Source organism: Macaca nemestrina, chromosome 18 (genome assembly GCF_043159975.1).
Source record: "Macaca nemestrina isolate mMacNem1 chromosome 18, mMacNem.hap1, whole genome shotgun sequence".
NCBI lineage: Eukaryota > Metazoa > Chordata > Mammalia > Primates > Cercopithecidae > Macaca > Macaca nemestrina.
In genome coordinates, this window is record NC_092142.1 from 65,640,841 (window position 1) to 65,659,147 (window position 18,307).

The 18,307-nt window shown below is 45.9% G+C and overlaps 2 protein-coding genes across 3 annotated transcripts in view; one reads left to right on the forward strand and one right to left on the reverse strand.

Annotated features, from left to right (window-relative positions):
- Nucleotides 1-18,307, forward strand: part of LOC105491459 (CKLF like MARVEL transmembrane domain containing 3) — a 58,549-nt gene that overhangs the window by 9,743 nt on the left and 30,499 nt on the right. The gene's annotated exons all lie outside the window — the stretch shown is intronic.
- Nucleotides 252-18,307, reverse strand: part of LOC105491460 (CKLF like MARVEL transmembrane domain containing 4) — an 81,636-nt gene continuing 63,580 nt past the window's right edge. For both annotated transcript variants that reach the window (XM_011757949.2, XM_024795943.2), the window contains exons 3-4: nt 9,200-9,298; nt 252-7,679 (exon numbers count right to left, since the gene is read on the reverse strand). In XM_011757949.2, coding sequence (XP_011756251.1) covers nt 7,515-7,679; nt 9,200-9,298 — 264 coding nt within the window. In that variant the 3' untranslated portion in view covers nt 252-7,514. The remainder of the gene's footprint in view (nt 7,680-9,199; nt 9,299-18,307) is intronic.

Consider the following 18,307-nt stretch of genomic DNA (forward strand, 5'->3'; position numbering starts at 1 on the left):
AAACTGTCACACACCACATGTGCTGAAAATGCATATGAAAGCTGGGTGTGCAGGAGCGGAGAGGCCCGTGGTGGAATTTACGTTCCACCTTGTCAGCCCTGGCAAAGAGGCAAAGCTGGTGTCACAGAGGCCTTGTTCCACCGAGGATCATGGCTCTGTTCAACCTCCACACAGCAGCCCTGTTTCAGGAACTGGATCCATAACCTTTAAGGGGCAGAGGAGGCCAGCCAGAGTGAGGAGAGACAACGACATCCTTACACGTCCATTTATTAAACAAGAGTTCCTTCATGACGATTTAATACAATAGTTATTAACGATTAGTGTTGAGAAAATTATTTTCCTCTACATACAAAAATACAGATTTGAACACTATGAAAAAGATCAAGACAAGTACCGTGAAAAATTGGTCCTTCAAATGAAAGGGGGAAAATTGAGGGCAATGTGAGGCTTTGCCTGCTGTCGGGGACAAATCAATAGCAGCAAAGCTTTGGGGCCCCAACCCACTCCAGACATACAGACTTGAACCCGAGAGCCAGGCCAGCCAGGGGGCACCCACCCAGGGCTTCCGTAGCTGAAAAACCAAACACATAAACCTAAGTTTGCCCAATGGGCATTGCCTCAGAAAGCCCACAGTTGTGTCTTTAAACTGCCAGAATGAAAGAGACTTAACAAGTAAAATGTGATAGTTGTTAATATTGCCCCCCAAAAGTGCCACCAGGTGAAGTACCACGGATAAATCATATTGGAAAGTTACTACTTAGCCATCTGGCTTGACTTCCTTGGTTATCAAATAATTACATATTCTGACCCTTCAGAAGGACATCAAAAGCTACGATTTTATGTTTCAATCCATCTGTACCTTCATTTGCAATGGCTCAGCTAGTTTATTCAAGGGTTTTGGGACCAGCCATAACTCACGCCCTGCAGGAAGGAGAGGCGAAAGGAGCTGCTGAAGAGTATATGTCTGTGTCTTGGTGTCATCTAGCTCCTCACAGCAAGCAGCCTGTTTTGTTCAGGCCTGAAGCCTGGAATATGCCACCAAGCCTAGCCAGAGCATCCACAACGAACCAATACGAGATCCGAGTGGAAGGTGAGAGCTCCGGAGCCGGCTGAGGTCCCCCGGGAAGCTTCCCACTCTGTAGTGGCAGGAAGGCCACGCCTCTGCAGGACGCCTGCACTGATCCTGGAAGGGGCCCAGGCCAGAGAATACACCTGGGCTCAGTTCACCAGCCCAAACCACAGGGGAAGGAGCCAGACGCCGGCCTTTCACCATTTTACACCCAAAGACAGGTCAGGGCTCTGATGCTACTCTTTTGTTTGTAAAATATGGAACCACTTTCTTTGTACTGTTTGAGGTGAGCAGTGGCTCCAAACTGAGCAAGTGGTTAAAAAATGCCAATGCAATTATACTGACTTATAATTATTTCACAGAAATATACTCTTACTCTCAGACTATTTAAATAAGCAGGAACAAGATGTAGGAGAAGCAGCAGCAGAGAGGAAAGAGGAATAGCCAGGGAATTTTTTTGTTGTTTTTTCCTTCTTTAAAATACATACGAAGTGTAAAGAGAAAATGGCCAAAACCTCAAAACTACCATTGTTGAAAACAATATTAAAAGGACACAATCTAAAATCATGCTATAAAAATAGTGTTATCTGGCTTAACTAAATGTACATCTTTTTTTCCAATTCCATGATTGACAAGAGTGCTTATGCGACGCATGGAAGGCACCAGAGGTGAAGTGATTATTTGCCTTAAAATATACAAAGACAGAATTGCCTACTTTGAAAAAAAAATAGTCATACTTGTAAATAAATATGTTTCTGCCATGGGTTCCTGAACCCCTACAAATTTCAACATATACAAATAGTTTCAATTCCTAGCATTCTCTTAGAGGGAACCATGTCAAACAAAATCAAGTTAGGAAAAGCACTGATTTTATCCAAGTAGGTCAATTTGAGGCAAGATTCAAAAACTCATTTTAAAATGGGTTACAGAGTGAAAGAGTTGGGAGCAGGCAGCCCCCTTTGGGCCTGGGCCAGCCTACAAGTCCATCCCAGGTGTCCTGCCCTCGCATCTGCCAGCCCTCGAGCCAGCCAGGTCTCTCTTCAAACCCTGAGTATTTGCCTTCCTCACTTCTGCAAAGAGGGGAACAGAGTCTTGAAACTTGCAAAATCGACTCTGGAAAAAGCAGGCAAGCAAAGCAGGGCCTGTGGGGGGAAGCAGCGTGAGTCAGGCCTCACCCTGGTGCAAGGGCACCAAGTCTCCCTCCTCTCCCCTCGTCTCCTCACCATCCCTTCGCGTGACTGACTTTCCTGATAAAAACGGGGTACTTCCTACTGGGTGTCTGCACTGTCATCCTAAGGCAACGCAAGACATGATAGTTTTAGACTATGATCAAATCTCACACAAACCATTATCAGAATCTTGTTTCACACCATCTCTCTTTTCAGGAACAGTTAGGAAAAGAAACTCTGGCCTGGCCCTAAATCCCATTAGCAAAGCTGACTAAGGTGGTCTGAGATATGTTCTTACTCCTAAACTTAAACTTCAAAAGTTTCGATAGCTCCCTGGGGTCCAAGCCAAAGGCTCCCTGGCCTTTCTGTATTATGCATCCCAAAGAAAACACGCCACCCCAGGTGTCTAGATAGCAGTCACCTGAATTAAAGCCTCAGCATAAAAAAACATAGACAACAAACTTACCCTATGAAATAGATACACCATTCAAGGACCCATCATCTAAACTTTTCTAGGCAAGCTGCCAGTGATTCAAACTCAGCGGGCTTGTGGGTGATTTTTTCCCTTACTGTTATGTTTGTGAATAGGAAAAACTAGAAAGGAAAAAAAAAATCCCAAAGGTTGAAAAACTGTATTCAAATGGAAAAAGAATATATCCCAGACAAAAGAAGAGAATATAACAGGACCTATTCCACTTCAAGCTGAAGAGTGTACAAATGCTACTCACTCACATGGAGAAGAATTAAACAGAACATTCACTTTCAGAAGAACATTCTTCTAGACGTAATAGATATTGAAGGTATTTTCTCTCACAGTTTCTAAATAAAAGAAACATAAAAGGTCAAATATTTTAAATTACTTTCTCGACCAGACAGTTCTTGTGATTTGAATGACATCTGCTGAGAAGAGAAGAAACACAAGATTCTATAAAGCGCCAGGGAAGTTTACAAAGCTGAAAGCTGAGGGTGTCAGGCCTGCGTCCTGTCTGAGATGGCAGCCAAGCCAGCTTCAGAGTCACCTGCTGGACCCACATGTTCCTGAGCCAGATGCCAGGAGCTCACCCATAGCACGGGGAAGACCTGTCCCCAGCATCCCACTCTTGCCCTCAAGCTGACTGTGGAACATGAGACAGCTTTCAAAGACAAGAGGACAGGAAGGCAGTTAACCAAGTACACGTTTCCAAGATAGCCTGAGCTGTCTAGTGCTGATGGAAGACAGGCGGGGTGTTCCAGGCCACCGCTTCCTCCCTCATCTCCCAGACCTGACTGTGTGTGGACCTCACCAGCCTACCAAGCTGTTGGGCCTGGACATGGGTGCTGATAAAATAAGACAAACCTGGAAAAAACCCTGGATTCTGCAGCTTCACTGGGAACTAACAAGGCACCTGGAGACCTCACAAGCTAATGGCAGTCCCTGGAGCAGGAAGCAACTTGTTATTCTGCTCAAGAGAATCCACCAGTAGCTCTTGGCCTAGAAACTTTTTTCCCCTTTCTGATACCTGTTTAACGTCATTATTTCTCTGTAAACAAGATCTGGAGAAGATGACAGTCAGGCGGTGGCACAAAGACTTCATGATCGCTTTGTTTTGAACACAGATGAGACAATGGGAACCCTTAAATCATCACTGCCTTGCAGAATCACTAAATTGGTCAGGTGTCTCCACGCTCTATTCATCTCCTAGGTGTTAAGACCAACCCACAGAAAATCTGGCGATTTACCTCGCCAGGGAGGGATTAGACCTCAGTCCACCTCTTAGAGCACATGGATAGGTGAGGTTTTCTCATGTGAATCTACAGGAAAACACGTCTGGGCCACACGCAGGACATGACACACACTAGGGTTGTTCAGGGCTCATTCACTGCAAGCAAGAATTCATATACATGAGTGCACAAAGGTGTTGGAGCTTGGTCTCCTCAGGCTTAACCCAATGCTGACTCACTAGGACAGCTTCCAAGAACCACAGATTAAACTGCAAACTTGAAGAGAGTCAAAATGTTTTCAACTGAGTCACGAAGCTCTCCCAGAAGCACCCGACATAGGGTGGAGGTCAGACACATTCCGTGGCTGCCCACAGGCGTGAGCCTTCCCGCCAGGGGACAGTAACAGGACCCAAAGGGCTGCGGGTGCCGCCGACTTCCCAGGGCCAAGCCCTCAGAGCTGGGCTGGCCTTGCCCATGCTGGCTTTAGCTCACGTTGCCAAGGAAGATGTGTACTGGGGCTGTGCAGGGTGCCACATTCTTGCTTTTTCTGTAGACAAAAGTCACTTCCCTCGGATGGCTGTTCACTTCAAATCGAACTTATCTGACAAGATTTTAATCTGTAACTGCATCTGCTCTTCCCAGCTTTATGTGGGGCCAGCAAGTATCTTCAGCCTTTCATGACTGCAATCCCTCTTTAAGGCAGGGAAAGCGTATTTCCCTCCCCTGCCTTCAGCAGTGTGAAGGAAGGATATCAAAGAGAATCAGGGAAAAAATACCAAATCCACCCAATCAGTGCCAAAATAAACTTTCTCTGAGGACGTCAGTGTTTGCATCCATCTAAAACCACCAGAGGTTCCACCAAATGCTTGAGGGTTTCAGCTGTACAGTGTCCAGGAACAAATCCAAATGCACATAGCAACTGCAGTTTCTTCAAGTTTTGCTTGAAATGTGAAAACCTATATCAACCCACCAGAACAGTGAGAAAAATTAAGGTCACTCAGCCTTCAAATGCCCCAAACCAAACTGATATTGGTCCCTATTGAAACTATTAAATGCAAAAACACTTCCTTCAATTTGCCAAGAGGTCATTTTAAGGCCCCCAGATATAGATTGTCTTCTGTTTGCACAGAGGCAATATAAGAAAAATATAGGCATCTTCACGTTCACCGTGGACAACCCTATTCCCTCCAGAACTTTCGTCACCACATGGTCTATACATGATGAGATGTGCAACCACACATTACATCAACTAGAAAGTGTCCATGGCACCACTTCCGGTCCTAGTGGGAGTTAATTAAATACAAGGAGAACATTTACAAAACCACGGGGGAGCCTCATGGCACAAAGGATATTAAATAGTTACAGGGACATAAATAATTCTGAAGAGTCTATCACGAAGATGCAAATTGACTCGTAAGTCACTCTGTGGCGTGGCATCCTTTTTGGTCATTCATCTGCATTTAGTTTCAGTGACTTCGGAACTATTTCTTGCAGCTGACAACATATCCTCGGGAGGCCGACCACCTGCTCCCACTTTCACCAGATGATCAAGTGGTTTTACTGAAGTGACCTGGAAAACTTGGGCAACAAGCCCACCTGAATGGTGTTGTTTTTAATCCCACTTCAAAGGTGGCCTTTTTTGGGGGCCAAGTAACAAGATTCCCAGCAAGAGATTTCTGATAAAGCTCAGGGTGGTCCTTCCAAGTGGGCCCCATTTAATGCAAGGCTGAGCCTCTGTGGCCCTATTTTAAAAGGGACTCTTAAAGGGAGATAAGCCCAGTTTTGACTTTGCAAACACACTCAACAGACCTGCCAGGCAGCACACCCAGCTGTGAGCTGGCCTGGCTGCCCTCTCTGTGGGAGCAGAGGGGAGACAGTTGTTAACAGGCTAGCAGGGTCAGCCCGAGACAGACATGGTGCTCAGCCACATAGCCTGGGCCACTGCTCCGAACTCAGATTGTACTCAAGGTGTTGGTGCAGGGAGCTAACCCCAGCTCCGACCCCAGCCCAGCACTGTTGCCTGATCAACACTGTGAGATCAGATGCTATCCTTTCCCGGGGAATGAGATGCCACATGTGCATAAGGGGACGCTTTCTCACAAAGACCCCCGCCGCCCCCTCAGAGTTATTTATTACGCAGTACACTGCTAAAGCTGTCAACATTTGTCAGCACTTGATCTTGGGGATTTCTCCACATTACTGCAAAATCTTCCTACCACAGTAAGTGCTTTTTGGTGAGGGCTAAACACAAAATGTTAGAGCTAGAGTGAGGTTTGTAAACATTAAAAACAGTTCAAAGAGTGAAAACCTGACAAACTAAACCAACTTTTTTCCATAAAAGATATAATTAATCTCTAATTAAAAAAAAAACTACTGCATCATGGGGACTCACTGAACTCATTCACCACACACAATAATCTTCACTTTATCAATAATCAATCAGAAACCTTAAGCAGCTAGGATTTTTCACCCCAACAACTCCCAAGAATGATGTCTGTAGTTATGACACTGAGGCGCCCAAAGCAACAGTTAGTGCCTTTTGAAACATGGGTGGAAGGGTGTGTTCTGGTGCAAATTCAAGTATTTTCAAATCCTAGACGAATCTGCTCAGAATCACGTTAGAACTCTTTGCAGGCATTTAGAAAATTAGCACACAACCCTAAAATAGAGGAGGGTGTGTGTGTGTGTGCGCGCGTGCGCATGTGCATGCTGTTTTTTAACACAACCACATACCTCCCACCTGCAGTCCATGAAGCCAGCAAATGGGCAAGTGCTTTGGCTGGTGGAATAGGCTTGTTTCTTTCATGGCTTTTACCTGAGAAGGTAAAATGACTGAAAATCTGCAGTTCAGCCTCAAAGTACTTAGGGTAGGCAGGAAACTGGAAAACAAGATGGTCCCCATATTCCTGGAGAAGAATCTGGGGTTCAGGAAGCTGATTCATTTGAGGAAGAATCAAGTGATTTCTCATCAGAGTAGGAAACAAAAGGTAACCCTCCCATGAGTCACAGGTCCCTGGGAGCCATCCTAATAGGACATTAGCTTTCCCCAACCCTGTGGCCTTTGGGCTGGTGCTGGCTGCCTGGGGGCCCTGGCATGGAAGACGAGGAGTGGGTTGGATCCTGGCAGCCAGACTCAACACTGACTTGGAGCAGGTGGTGCCTAAGGCTGCCTGAGAACCACTGCCGACTGACCGTTCCAATGCTGTCCCTTCATTCCTTCATATTTCCCCCCCTTTTAGCAGCCCCATTTAATCCAAAGTCATCTTGTTACAAATACACATGACAGGGTGGCTCAGAGTCAAAGGAAGCCTGTGCTTCAGGGCAGGTAAGACCACAAGTGGACCTGGGCAGTGACACTGGCTGCTCCACAGCCCCAAACACCAAGGAACATGGGCATCCTGACTCCACCGCAGACCCACCCACTGGGCCACTCGGGAAACCCTTTCCCAAAATGAACTTTTACCAAAGAGGACAAAATTCAACTGAATCACATGGAAATCTGACACAACAAGGGAAAGAAAACTTGACTGAGAGACGGGCACAAGGACGGGAGGGAGGAGGATCCAGGCAGGTCCTCACGTGTCCAGGCGCTGGATCTCAGGGCGACTGTCCACATCCCTGGACTCTGTGCGGGCTCGGATGTAGTCATTGGTGCTCTGCTGGCGGACGCTGACTCTCCATTTCTGCACTGCCAGGAATGTGTTCACTGCATATGCTGCAGTCGCCAAGAAGCCAAATATCTAAAACACACCAGCACAGTTAGTCCTCGGGCACGTGGCCTAGCCCCCCAAGGCTTCCGTGGTGACCCAAGCCACGTGCAGCCCCTTCCTGCTCTGCCAACTGACCACTACAACCCTGTGCCTTCATTCTTTGATCATTCTTTCCCCTCTCAGCAGCCCCATTTAATCTAAAGTCTTGTTTCAAATACATATGACAGGGTGGCTCAGAGTCAAAGGAAAGCCTGTGCCCAGCCCTGCTGGATGTGTGGCTGTCACACCACGGCTGAGTCTCTAGTCATGTGACACACAGAAAATCTTGCCTGACCTAAAGACAGCCTAAGGTTTCCTTTGAAGTATTGTGGACCTATAAGAAAAAAAAAAATCACAAAAGTACCTCTTTTACTGCACCTTCAGGGCCTCTGGTCCCGGATGAGAAAATACAGTGCAGACAAAATGTAACGTAGACAGAAAATCAGGGTTTTGCATGTGGGTCCCAAATCAAGCCACAGGGCCAAACGTTCCACATCACAGCCCCCATCCCACACCTGCCTCTCACTGGGCAGCTCCAAGGAAGCAGCTCCAGAGTGAGAAGCACAGAGTTTTAATTATTAAGACTGACAAATCTCCTGAGTGGTACCTGAGAGAACAGCTAGTTTAATCATTTATAAACCTTTTAATCCCCCCATTACAAAAAGGATACCTGTTCCTCATAAACTGAGAGCAATACAGAAATGCAGGGCATGCAGAGGGAAAGTCCTACATTATCTGGTCCCCACCCGCCATGGCATTTCCACCTTGAAATGTCATGTGACTGCTAAACGGCATCATGACTGCATTCAAGAACCCTCCCCTCCCTTCCCCAGGCAGGCAAGGCTCTTTCTTTTTTTTCTTTTTCTTTTTTTCTTTTGAGACAGAGGCTCGCTCAGTTGCCCAGGCTGGAGTTCAGTGGCGTGATCTCAGCTCACCGCAAGCTCCGCCTGCCGGGTTCACGCCATTCTCCTGCCTCAGCCTCCTGAGTATCTGGGACTACAGGCACCTGCCACCACACCTAGCTAATTTTTTTGTATTTTTGATAGAGACGGGGTTTCACCGTGGTCTCAATCTCCTGACCTCATGATCCGCCCGCCTCAGCCTTCCAAAGTGCTGGGATTATAGGCGTGAGCCACCATGCCCGGCCAGGTAAGGCTCTTAAACAACATCACTGACAATCATCAAGGACTGTGTTGGAAACGAACCAAAGCAGGGGTTCTTGAACTTGAGTATGCATCTGTATCATCCAGAGGGTTCATTCAAATACATTTCTGACTCAGTAGCTCTGGAGTGGAGCCTAAGGATGTCTAACAGATGCTGAGATTGCTGTTCTGGGGCCCATACTTTGAGAACCACAGCACTGAAGGGACTGGGACCCCCACTGGCCCAGTAACATCATCTTTAGCAAAGGAAAAGCCATAGGAGGGGGAGCAGGACAAATGCCAGGGACAGGCGAGCAGGTCACAGGAGGTCCCCAGATCAGCCTGCTTTAACCATTTGAGTTTGCTTACCACGGCGGCAATTTCTGCTCCGGCTCTGTGATTTAAAGTAGCCAGTACGATTGAAGCAATAAAGAAAAGGAAAGTGCTGAGTCCAGTGTTGACCAAATCCTAGAGAGAGAGAGACAAAATAAAACAAATGAGAAGAACCATTCCATCTTTGCTCTAAAAGCAACTGAAGAACTTTCAAAATAAGACCTACAATACCCAACCTCCCTGGTGGCTCCATATTTTAGTCTCAATGTCACAGGGTTACTGGTCACACAAAAGAAGGCAAAGTTTATGACACTACTTGATAAATCACCACCACAAAATCTTCATTTTCACCAACCCCACTACCCTTTCTGAAGAAATACTAACCAAAATTGATAACAGTAATTACCATTTAGAGGTCTGGTGCCATCCTTTAAAAACCACACTCAAATCATCTTGCTATGGACAAAGCTCTCCAGGGGTCCAAATGTACTAAAACTGGTGAAATCCCTCCAGCATTCCCCGCACTCACATGTGACATTCAAAACAAACTTTCACACATAGAAAGCACACAGCCAGACCTCACGCTCTTTCTCAAGCAGTCTTTCAAGCCTCTATGTCACTAAAGCCTGGAGAATTTTCTCCTAAGCTTCTCACACAGCACACATCCACCGTTTCATAGATTTAACTCCTGTCTTATTTGTAGAAAGGAACATAGCATGGTAATGAAAGGTCACAGCCTAAGCAGGGTCCAAACCACCCATATGACTTTGGACAAGCTACTTTGCTTCTGTGCTTTACCTGAGAATGTACCCCATTCCTCCCAGAGTTGTTGAAGGAATTAAATGGAACTATACAGGTAAAGAGCCCAGCATGGTGCCTGGCCCACAGCTACGGTTGCTTACACATTTACTGTCACTTCTATTATTACCACTTTGGCCTGAGGCCCCCAGTAGCCTGGGTCATAACAGAGTACCTCTAAAACCTCTATAGGAAAAAAAAATTCAAGAAAAAGCCCAAACTGCCTGAGTGCCAGGCTGATTACACTATAAACACCTGATGGGTCCTCTGGTCTGGCCTGGCTCCAAGGTCGATTTCCTCTTTTTGAAGATGTAAAGATGGCTGGTGCGGTGGCTCACACCTGTAATCCCAGCAGTTTGGGAGGCTGTGGATGGATCACTTGAGGTCAGGTGTTCGAGACCAGCCTGGTCAACATGGTGAAACCCCATCTCTACTAAAAATACAAAAATTAGCTGGGCATGGTGGTGCACACCTGTAATCCCAGCTACTTGGGCAACTGAAGCATGAGAATCACTTGAACCCGGGAGGTAGAGGTTGCAGTGAGTTAAGATCGCGCCACTGCACTCCAGCCCGGGTGACAAAGCAAGACTCTGTCTCAATAAAATAATAAAATAAGATGTAAAGAGACAATGCTGGCATCGTAACAGTGCTGAGCCTTGCAGCAGACAACCAACCTGCTCCTGGCTCACGGAAAGCTCTGCTCAGATACATCTGCCAGCAGGATGGGTTTCAGCTACGACCTGCGTAAGCCAGGGCAAATTTTTCACAAATTCAAACCAGAAAGCATTTAGTTACACTCAGCTCTGGTAAGATGCTATAGGGGTAAAAAGAGAATATAGAATATACTTCTCAAAGCAAAGACTATTCAGAAACAAGGGGAAAATATAATACACTGTGAGGTCAAACATCAAATAAAACAGTATCGACATTAACAGTGACTTTTTAAAAATAGAGATGCAGCAAAGGGCTAGAAAACAAACAGGCCAGGCACGGTGGCTCATGCCTGTAATCCCAGCACTTTAGGAGGCCGAGGCGGGCGGATCAGCTAAGGTTGGGAGTTCGAGACCAGCCTGACCAACACGGAAAAACCCCGTCTCTACTAAAAATACAAAATTTAGCCGGGTGTCGTGGCACATGCCTGTAATCCCAGCTACTCAGGAGGCTGAGGCAGGAGAATTGCTGGAACCCGGGAGGTGGAGGTTGCCGTGAGCTGAGACTGCAACACTGCACTCCAGCCTAGGCAACAAGAGCGAAACTCCATCTCAAAAAAAAAAAAAAAAGAAAGAAAGAAAAAGAAAAGAGAAAACAGTCAAAAATGTTAAAGTTGTAGGAGTATCCATAGTTTTAAATTTGTGTTAGCAATGATCATTAACAATAGTGAATGGAGAATGAGATGATGAATGGGATCAGCGAATACAGGGAAAAAAATTTCAAAAAGCCTATTTTAAAAAGATACAAAATAATCTTCCAATATGATCTGAGGCTAAGGGACCAGATTAAACCAGGGGAAAAAAATGCCAGCAACTGCCAATAAGAGCATAACATATCTGCCTCCTCAAATCCCACTGAATTATATTTAAATACTGAAGCACTTGCTTAAAAGATGAATCTAAATATAATTGAGCTTCTAGGACTGTGCTGTCCAATAGGGCAAACACTAGCCATGTGTGACTAAAGTTAAACTAATTCATATAAGATAAAAAATTCCACTCTTCAATCACACTAGCCACAATTCAAGTGCTCGGCAGCCACATGTGACAAGTGGCTGCCTCAAGGGCAGAGCAGATCAGAAAACATTTCAATTATCAGAGCAGCTGCTATGGCACCACATTGCCCTGAGACCAATAACTAGGTCACAGAGATGGGGAAAGAAGGACATGTGAAACACTACCATGAGGGTGCACACAGTCAACTCAACTGCAGGACCCTCTACAGGATAAATGACCCAGTTTTTCTAACAAGTCAACAGAATAAAAAGAAAAAGGGGGGCCAGGTATGGTGACTCACGCCTATAATCCCAGCACTTTGGGAGGCCGAGGTGGGCGGATCACCTGAGGTCAGGAGATAGAGACCAGCCTGGCAAACATGGTAAAACCCCGTCTCTACTAAAAATACAAAAATTAGCTGGACCCCATCTCTACTAAAAATACAAAATTAGCCGTGGCCAGGTGTGGTGGCTCACACCTGTAATCCCAGCACTTTGGGAGGCTGAGGTGGGTGGATTGCCTGAGCTCAGGAGTTCGAGACCACCCTAGGCAACATAGCAAAACCCCATCTCTACTAAAACACAAAAAATTAGCCAGGCACAGTGGCATGCACCTGTAGTCCCAGTTACTCGGCAGGCTGGGGCAAGAGAATCGCTAGAGGCCAAGAGGTGGAGGTTGCAATGAGCCAAGATCTTGCCACTGCACTCCAGCCTGGGCGACAGAGTGAGACTCCCTCTCAAAAAAAAAAAAAAAAAAATTAGCTGGGCATAGTAGCATGCGCCTGTAGTCCCAGCTACTCAGGAGGCTGAGGCAGGAGACCTGCTTGAACCCGGGAGGCAGAGGTTGCAGTGAGCCCAGAATGCGCCACTGCACTCCTCTGAGCAACAGAGAGAGACTCTGTCTCAACAACAACAACAAAAGCGCAGGGCTGGGGGAATGGAGCTGTTTGCGGGGACCTTGTGTGCATCAAGATTTGAACAAAACAAATGTTGGCCGGGCGCAGCAGCTCACGCCTGTAATCCTAGCATTTTGGGAGGCCAAGGTGGGCGGATCACGAGGTCAGGAGATTGAGACCATCCTGGCTAACATGGTGAAACCCTATCTCTACCAAAAAATACAACAAAAATTAGCCAGGCCTGGTGGTGTGCACCTGTAGTCCCAGCTACTGGGGAAGCTAAGGTAGGAAAATGACGTAAACCCGGGAGATGGAGCTTGTAGTTTGCCGAGATCGCGCCACTGCACTCCAGCCTGGGCGACAGAGCAAAGCTCTGTTTCAAAAACAAATAAAAAAAAAAGTAAAAAGACACCGTGGGCCGGGCCCGGTGGCTCAAGCCTGTAATCCCAGCACTTTGGGAGGCCGAGACGGGCAGACCACGAGGTCAGGAGATCGAGACCATCCTAGGTAACATGGTGAAACCCCGTCTCTACTAAAAAATACAAAAAACTAGCCAGGCGAGGTGGCGGGCGGCTGTAGTCCCACCTACTCGGGAGGCTGAGGCAGGAGAATGGCATAAACCCGGGAGGTGGAGCTTGCAGTGAGCTGAGATCCGGCCACTGCACTCCAGCCTGGGTGACAAAGCAAGACTGTCTCAAAAAAAAAAAAAAAAAAAGACATTGTGAGACAAAGGGAAAATCTGAATATGAACTGGATATTAAATAAAATTAAATATTGCTAATTCTATTGAGTATGACAATGGAATAGTGCCATTTGAAACACAGTGCTGTATTTTAAAAAGAAAGGTAGTGAGGAAACAAATGACAATGTTAAGCAACTATTGAACAAATAATTTCAAAAATGTGTATTCCTACCTAACACCTTAAAGCAAAATAAATCAAAGAGAATAAAAATTACATTTAAAAAGCAAAACCACAAAAGTATGTGTGTGTGTTTAAATAACCCTGGTCAAGAAGAACTTTCTAAGCATTATACCAAATGTAGAAACCTTCAAGTATAATCTTGACAAATATTAAACCTTAAATAACCATTTGACAAAATGGTCAATATTGGCCAGGCACAGTGGCTCACGTCTGTAATCCCAGCACTGTGGGTGGCTGAGGCAGGTGGACCACTTGAGGTCAGGAGTTTGAGACCACCCTGGCCAACATGGTGAACCACTGTCTCTACTAAAAACACAAAAAATTAGCTGGACGTGGTGGTGGGTGCCTGCAGTGCCAGCTACTCAGGAGGCTGAGTCAGGAGAATTGCTGGATTCTGGGAGGCAGAGGATGCAATGAGCAAAACTGTACCCCTGCACTCCAGCCTGGGTGACAGAGCAAGACTCTGTCTCAAAAAAAAAAAAATTTGGCCGGGCGCAGTGTCTCATGTCTATAATCCTAACACTTTGGGAGGCTGAGGCAGGCGGATCACCTGAAGTCAGGAATTCAAGACAAAACTGGCCAACATGGTGAAATCCCATCTCTACTAAAATACAAAAATTAGCCAGGCGTGATGGCAGGTGCCTGTAATCCCAGCTACTCGAGAGGCCGAGGCAGGAGAATTGCTTGAACCCGGGAGATGGTGGTTGCAATGAGCCAAGATCGCGCCACTGCACTCCAGCCTGGGTGGCTGAGTGACACTCCGTCTCAAAAACCAAAAAACCAAAAAAAAAAAAAAAATTTCAATATCTTTAATTTATAAATAGCTCTTGCAAATTAATGAGGAAAAGTAACAAAGTGAGAAAAGGACATACATAAGCAATTTGAAAAAGAATACTACTGGGTAATAAGCAGGAACAAATATTCAAATTTACTTATAGCCAAAGAAATGAAAATTAAATTGGCAATCATATACTACTATTCACCTGTGGGACTAGCAGACTATACACCTGGGGTAAGCGTGTGTGTTGGAGATAGTGAGAAGACCAACAAGAAGGGCTTCAATGACACAACTTCCTGGAAAACCACTGCCAATAGGTATCAAGGGTTTTAAAGAGGTTCATGTCATTTTCCTATGAATCCTACACTTGGAAATCCATCTTAAATATCATAGTGGGGGCTGGGAGTGGTGGCTCATGCCTGTAATCCCAGCACTTTGGGAGGCCGAGGCAGGCGAATCACCTGAGATCAGGAATTCTAGACCAGCCTGGCCAACATGGCGAGACCACGTCTCTACTAAACAAATACAAAAATTAGCTGGGTGTGGTGGCACATGCCTGTAACCCAGTTACTCGGGAGGCTGAGGCAGAGGAAACACTTGAACCTGGGAAACAAAGGTTGCAGTGAGCTTTGCACTCCAGCCTGAGAGACAGAGCGAGACTCCGTCTCGGAAAAAAAAAAAATCATACTGGGGGCCAGGCACGGTGGCTCCTGCCTGTAATCCCAATATTTGGGAGGCTGAAGTGGGTGGATTGTTTGAGCTCAGGAGTTCGAGACCAGCCTGGGAAACACGGCAAAACCCTGTCTCTACAAAAAATTCAAAACAATTAGCCAGGCATGGTAGTGCATTCCTGTAGTCCCAGCTACTTGGAAGGCTGAGGTGGGAGGATTGCTTGAGCCCAGGAGGTCGAGGCTGCAGTGAACGAAGACCTCGCCTCTGCACTGCAGCCTGGGGGACAGGATGAGACTCTGTCTCCAAAAAAGTGAATAAATAAATGATATAAGGCGAAAAGGTCTAAGTATAAGGAAGCACGCAAAGTGCTCAATAGGGGAGTTGTTCAATAAAATGGGATTTCCATAATGGAACACTATGCAGTCATTAAAAATAATGATGTTGTTGTATATTTAACATGGAAGGTACAATAATTTAAAAGAAAATGCATGACTTTAATGGTTCTATTTTTCTGCACTCACATATCACAACACAATGCATATGCGAAAAACAGCCTAGAGAGAACAGTTTAGGATTCATACTCAAGTGTTTTAAGTGGTTACCCTTCAGTGGGTCATATCGCGTATTTTTAAACAGCTTTATTGAGATATAATTCACATACCATAACATACACCCAATTAAAGTATACAATTCAATCACAATGTAATTTTAGAACGTTTTTAGCACTCCAAAAACAGCCTCGTACACATTAGCAGTTATTCCTCATTCCTCCCCCAACCCTAGGCAACCACCAATCTGCTTTCTGTCTCTATGGATTTGCCTATTCTGGACATTTGTGTGTGTGTGTGTGTGTGTGCGCGCGTGTGTGCGAACTCTGCCACAAATATGCAAATATTCTGGACATTTCATACAAATAGAATGATATAACATGTCTTTCGTGCCTGGCCTCTTCCATTTAGTATAATGGTTCTAAGGTTTATTCATGTTGTAGCATGTATCAGTACTCATTCCTTTTTATTACTGAATAATAGTCGATTGTATAGATACACCACATGTTATTTATCCTTCATCAGTTGATGCACATTTATTTCTACTTTTTGGTTATTACAGATAATGTAGCTGTGAACCTACAAGCTTCTGTGTGGACAAGTTTTCATTTCTCTTCAGTCATCAGATGATTTTTTTTAAATTACCTATTATCTTCTAGTTTTGGGGGGTTTGTTTTTTGTTTTGTTTTGTTTTGTTTACAATAAGCACTTATTATTCACACAATTTGAAAGGCTCAATACTGGAATACTGCAAATCTTAGTCAGCATCAAGCACTTGAGTTCCTGGGCCATGAAACAAATCAAGGCTGAACTGATAACAGATGAAATATTTGTACACAGAATCAGCCTGGGGCTGTCATTGCAATCCTGGTTGGCCCTCAAACCAATGTGCTGTGTGGCTGGCTCTAGCCTCTGTCCTACACATCCAGGAGACAAGAACGTTTGCAAGCACTCGGCCCACGCTTTGCACTCACTTGTACTTGAACGGCCCCAGGATCAAAGGGATAATTATAATGTTGATGACAGTAGCAGCTACTATCTATGGAGTCACTGTGCCAATCACATCACTCCCAGTGAATTCTAAATTATGATCCAAAATGAACAAGTTTTGTTCTACTTTCATAGATGAGGAAACTGGGTCCCAGAAAGAATGAGTGTGCTACAATGAAAAATATTTAATCAAATCCTTGAATCTCGTGAGTGATATGAGCGTCTGTTGTTATTCATAATGAGTCCCTTTCAATCATACCCAAGTTTACGCTAATGAAGTGACTTTTGTGGGAATAGGGTGGTACACAGCTTCAGGATCAGGGCAGGTCGCCAGAAAAGCCAGCCAGGTGATTAGAGAGTAGGAATTTTCAGCCCCATCCCCTGGACCTCCAGGGAAGTTAGAGGAGCTGGACACTGAGTTCAATCACCAAATGGCCAATCAGTCATGCCTACCTAGTGAAATCTCCAGAAAAAATATCTAAACGATGGGGTCTGGGGAGCTTCTGAGTGGAGCTCATTCTGACTCCATAAGGACAGAGGCTCCTGCATCTGACGGCCTCACCCTATGGATCTCTCCCATGTGGCTGTTCCTGAGTTTTATCCTTTAAAACATATCAGTGATTGTTTAAGTAAAGCACCTTCCTGAGTCCTGTGAGTCACTGCAGAAAATGACTGAACCTGAGGAGGGGCGGTGGAAACCATCGAATCTGTACTCAGCCAGACAGAAGTGCCTCGGCGCCCCTTTTGCAGCTGGTGTCTAAAGTGGGGCCATCTTGTGGGACTGGGCCCTCACCTGTGGGATCTGTGCTAACCCTGAGAGTTAGTGTCAGAATTGAATGGAACTGTTGAATATCCAGTCAGAGTCAAAGAATTACAGAACAGCTTGGTGTGGAAAATGTATTTGGTATCAGAAAAAAAACAAAACACAAGGGCTCAGGGCTCAGCCAGTGGACCCTACGGGTGATTGCCAACTGTTCTCAACCCACCACAGCACCCGGCCTAGGTTCTGAGATAGAGGCCTAAGAGGTCTCCGGGGCCACAGACCCCACTAAGAAAAGGTGACCAAAGCGGAAGAAGAAAAACAGGACAGTGTGGGGGGTCAGGATGCAAGATGAGAGAGTATGGCAGGAGGGACAGAGTGCCCCATAGCAGACACTGCCAGGACGTTGGGTAGGGTGAGAACCCAAGAGCAACCAGAGGATCCAGGAACACGGAGGCCCCATCCCAGGCTCCTGACCAGGGGACTTTCAATGCCACCAGACTGGAGTGGGCTGAAGATGAACTGGGCAAGACCACCACATAGTCAGGATGGTGGACTGGGGGAAGGGGCAGGAGGTGTGTTTGGCTGGAAAATACACATGGGAAGCTTCTGGGGTGTTGACAATCTCCTATTTGTTGACCCAGGTGGTGACTGTATATTAAACTCCATATTTACTTTCATAATTTTTTCAGAATTTGACAATAAGAGATTAGAAAAGAGAGATTAGGAGAGGGGGAAGTAGAGAAGGCAGGTGCAGAGCTCCTCTTCAGGGAAGTCTGGCTGAGCTGGCCCTGGGCTCTAGGGCCAGTTGAGTAGGAGCCACTGGCAGGCTTTTGGGATGGGGGAGGATCAGACATGCCTTTTAGATAGCATCACATCCCAGAAGGGAAGGGGAGGAAAGGAGGAGCCCTGTGGCACTAATCAAAGTAAACAGGGGTGGAATATGTGAGTGTGTGAGCTCCTAGGACACAGAGCAAAACAAATATCACCAGGCGTGGCGGCTCACGCCTGCAATCCCAGCACTTTGGGAGGCTGAGGCGGGCAGATCACCTGAGGTTGGGAGTCCACGACCAG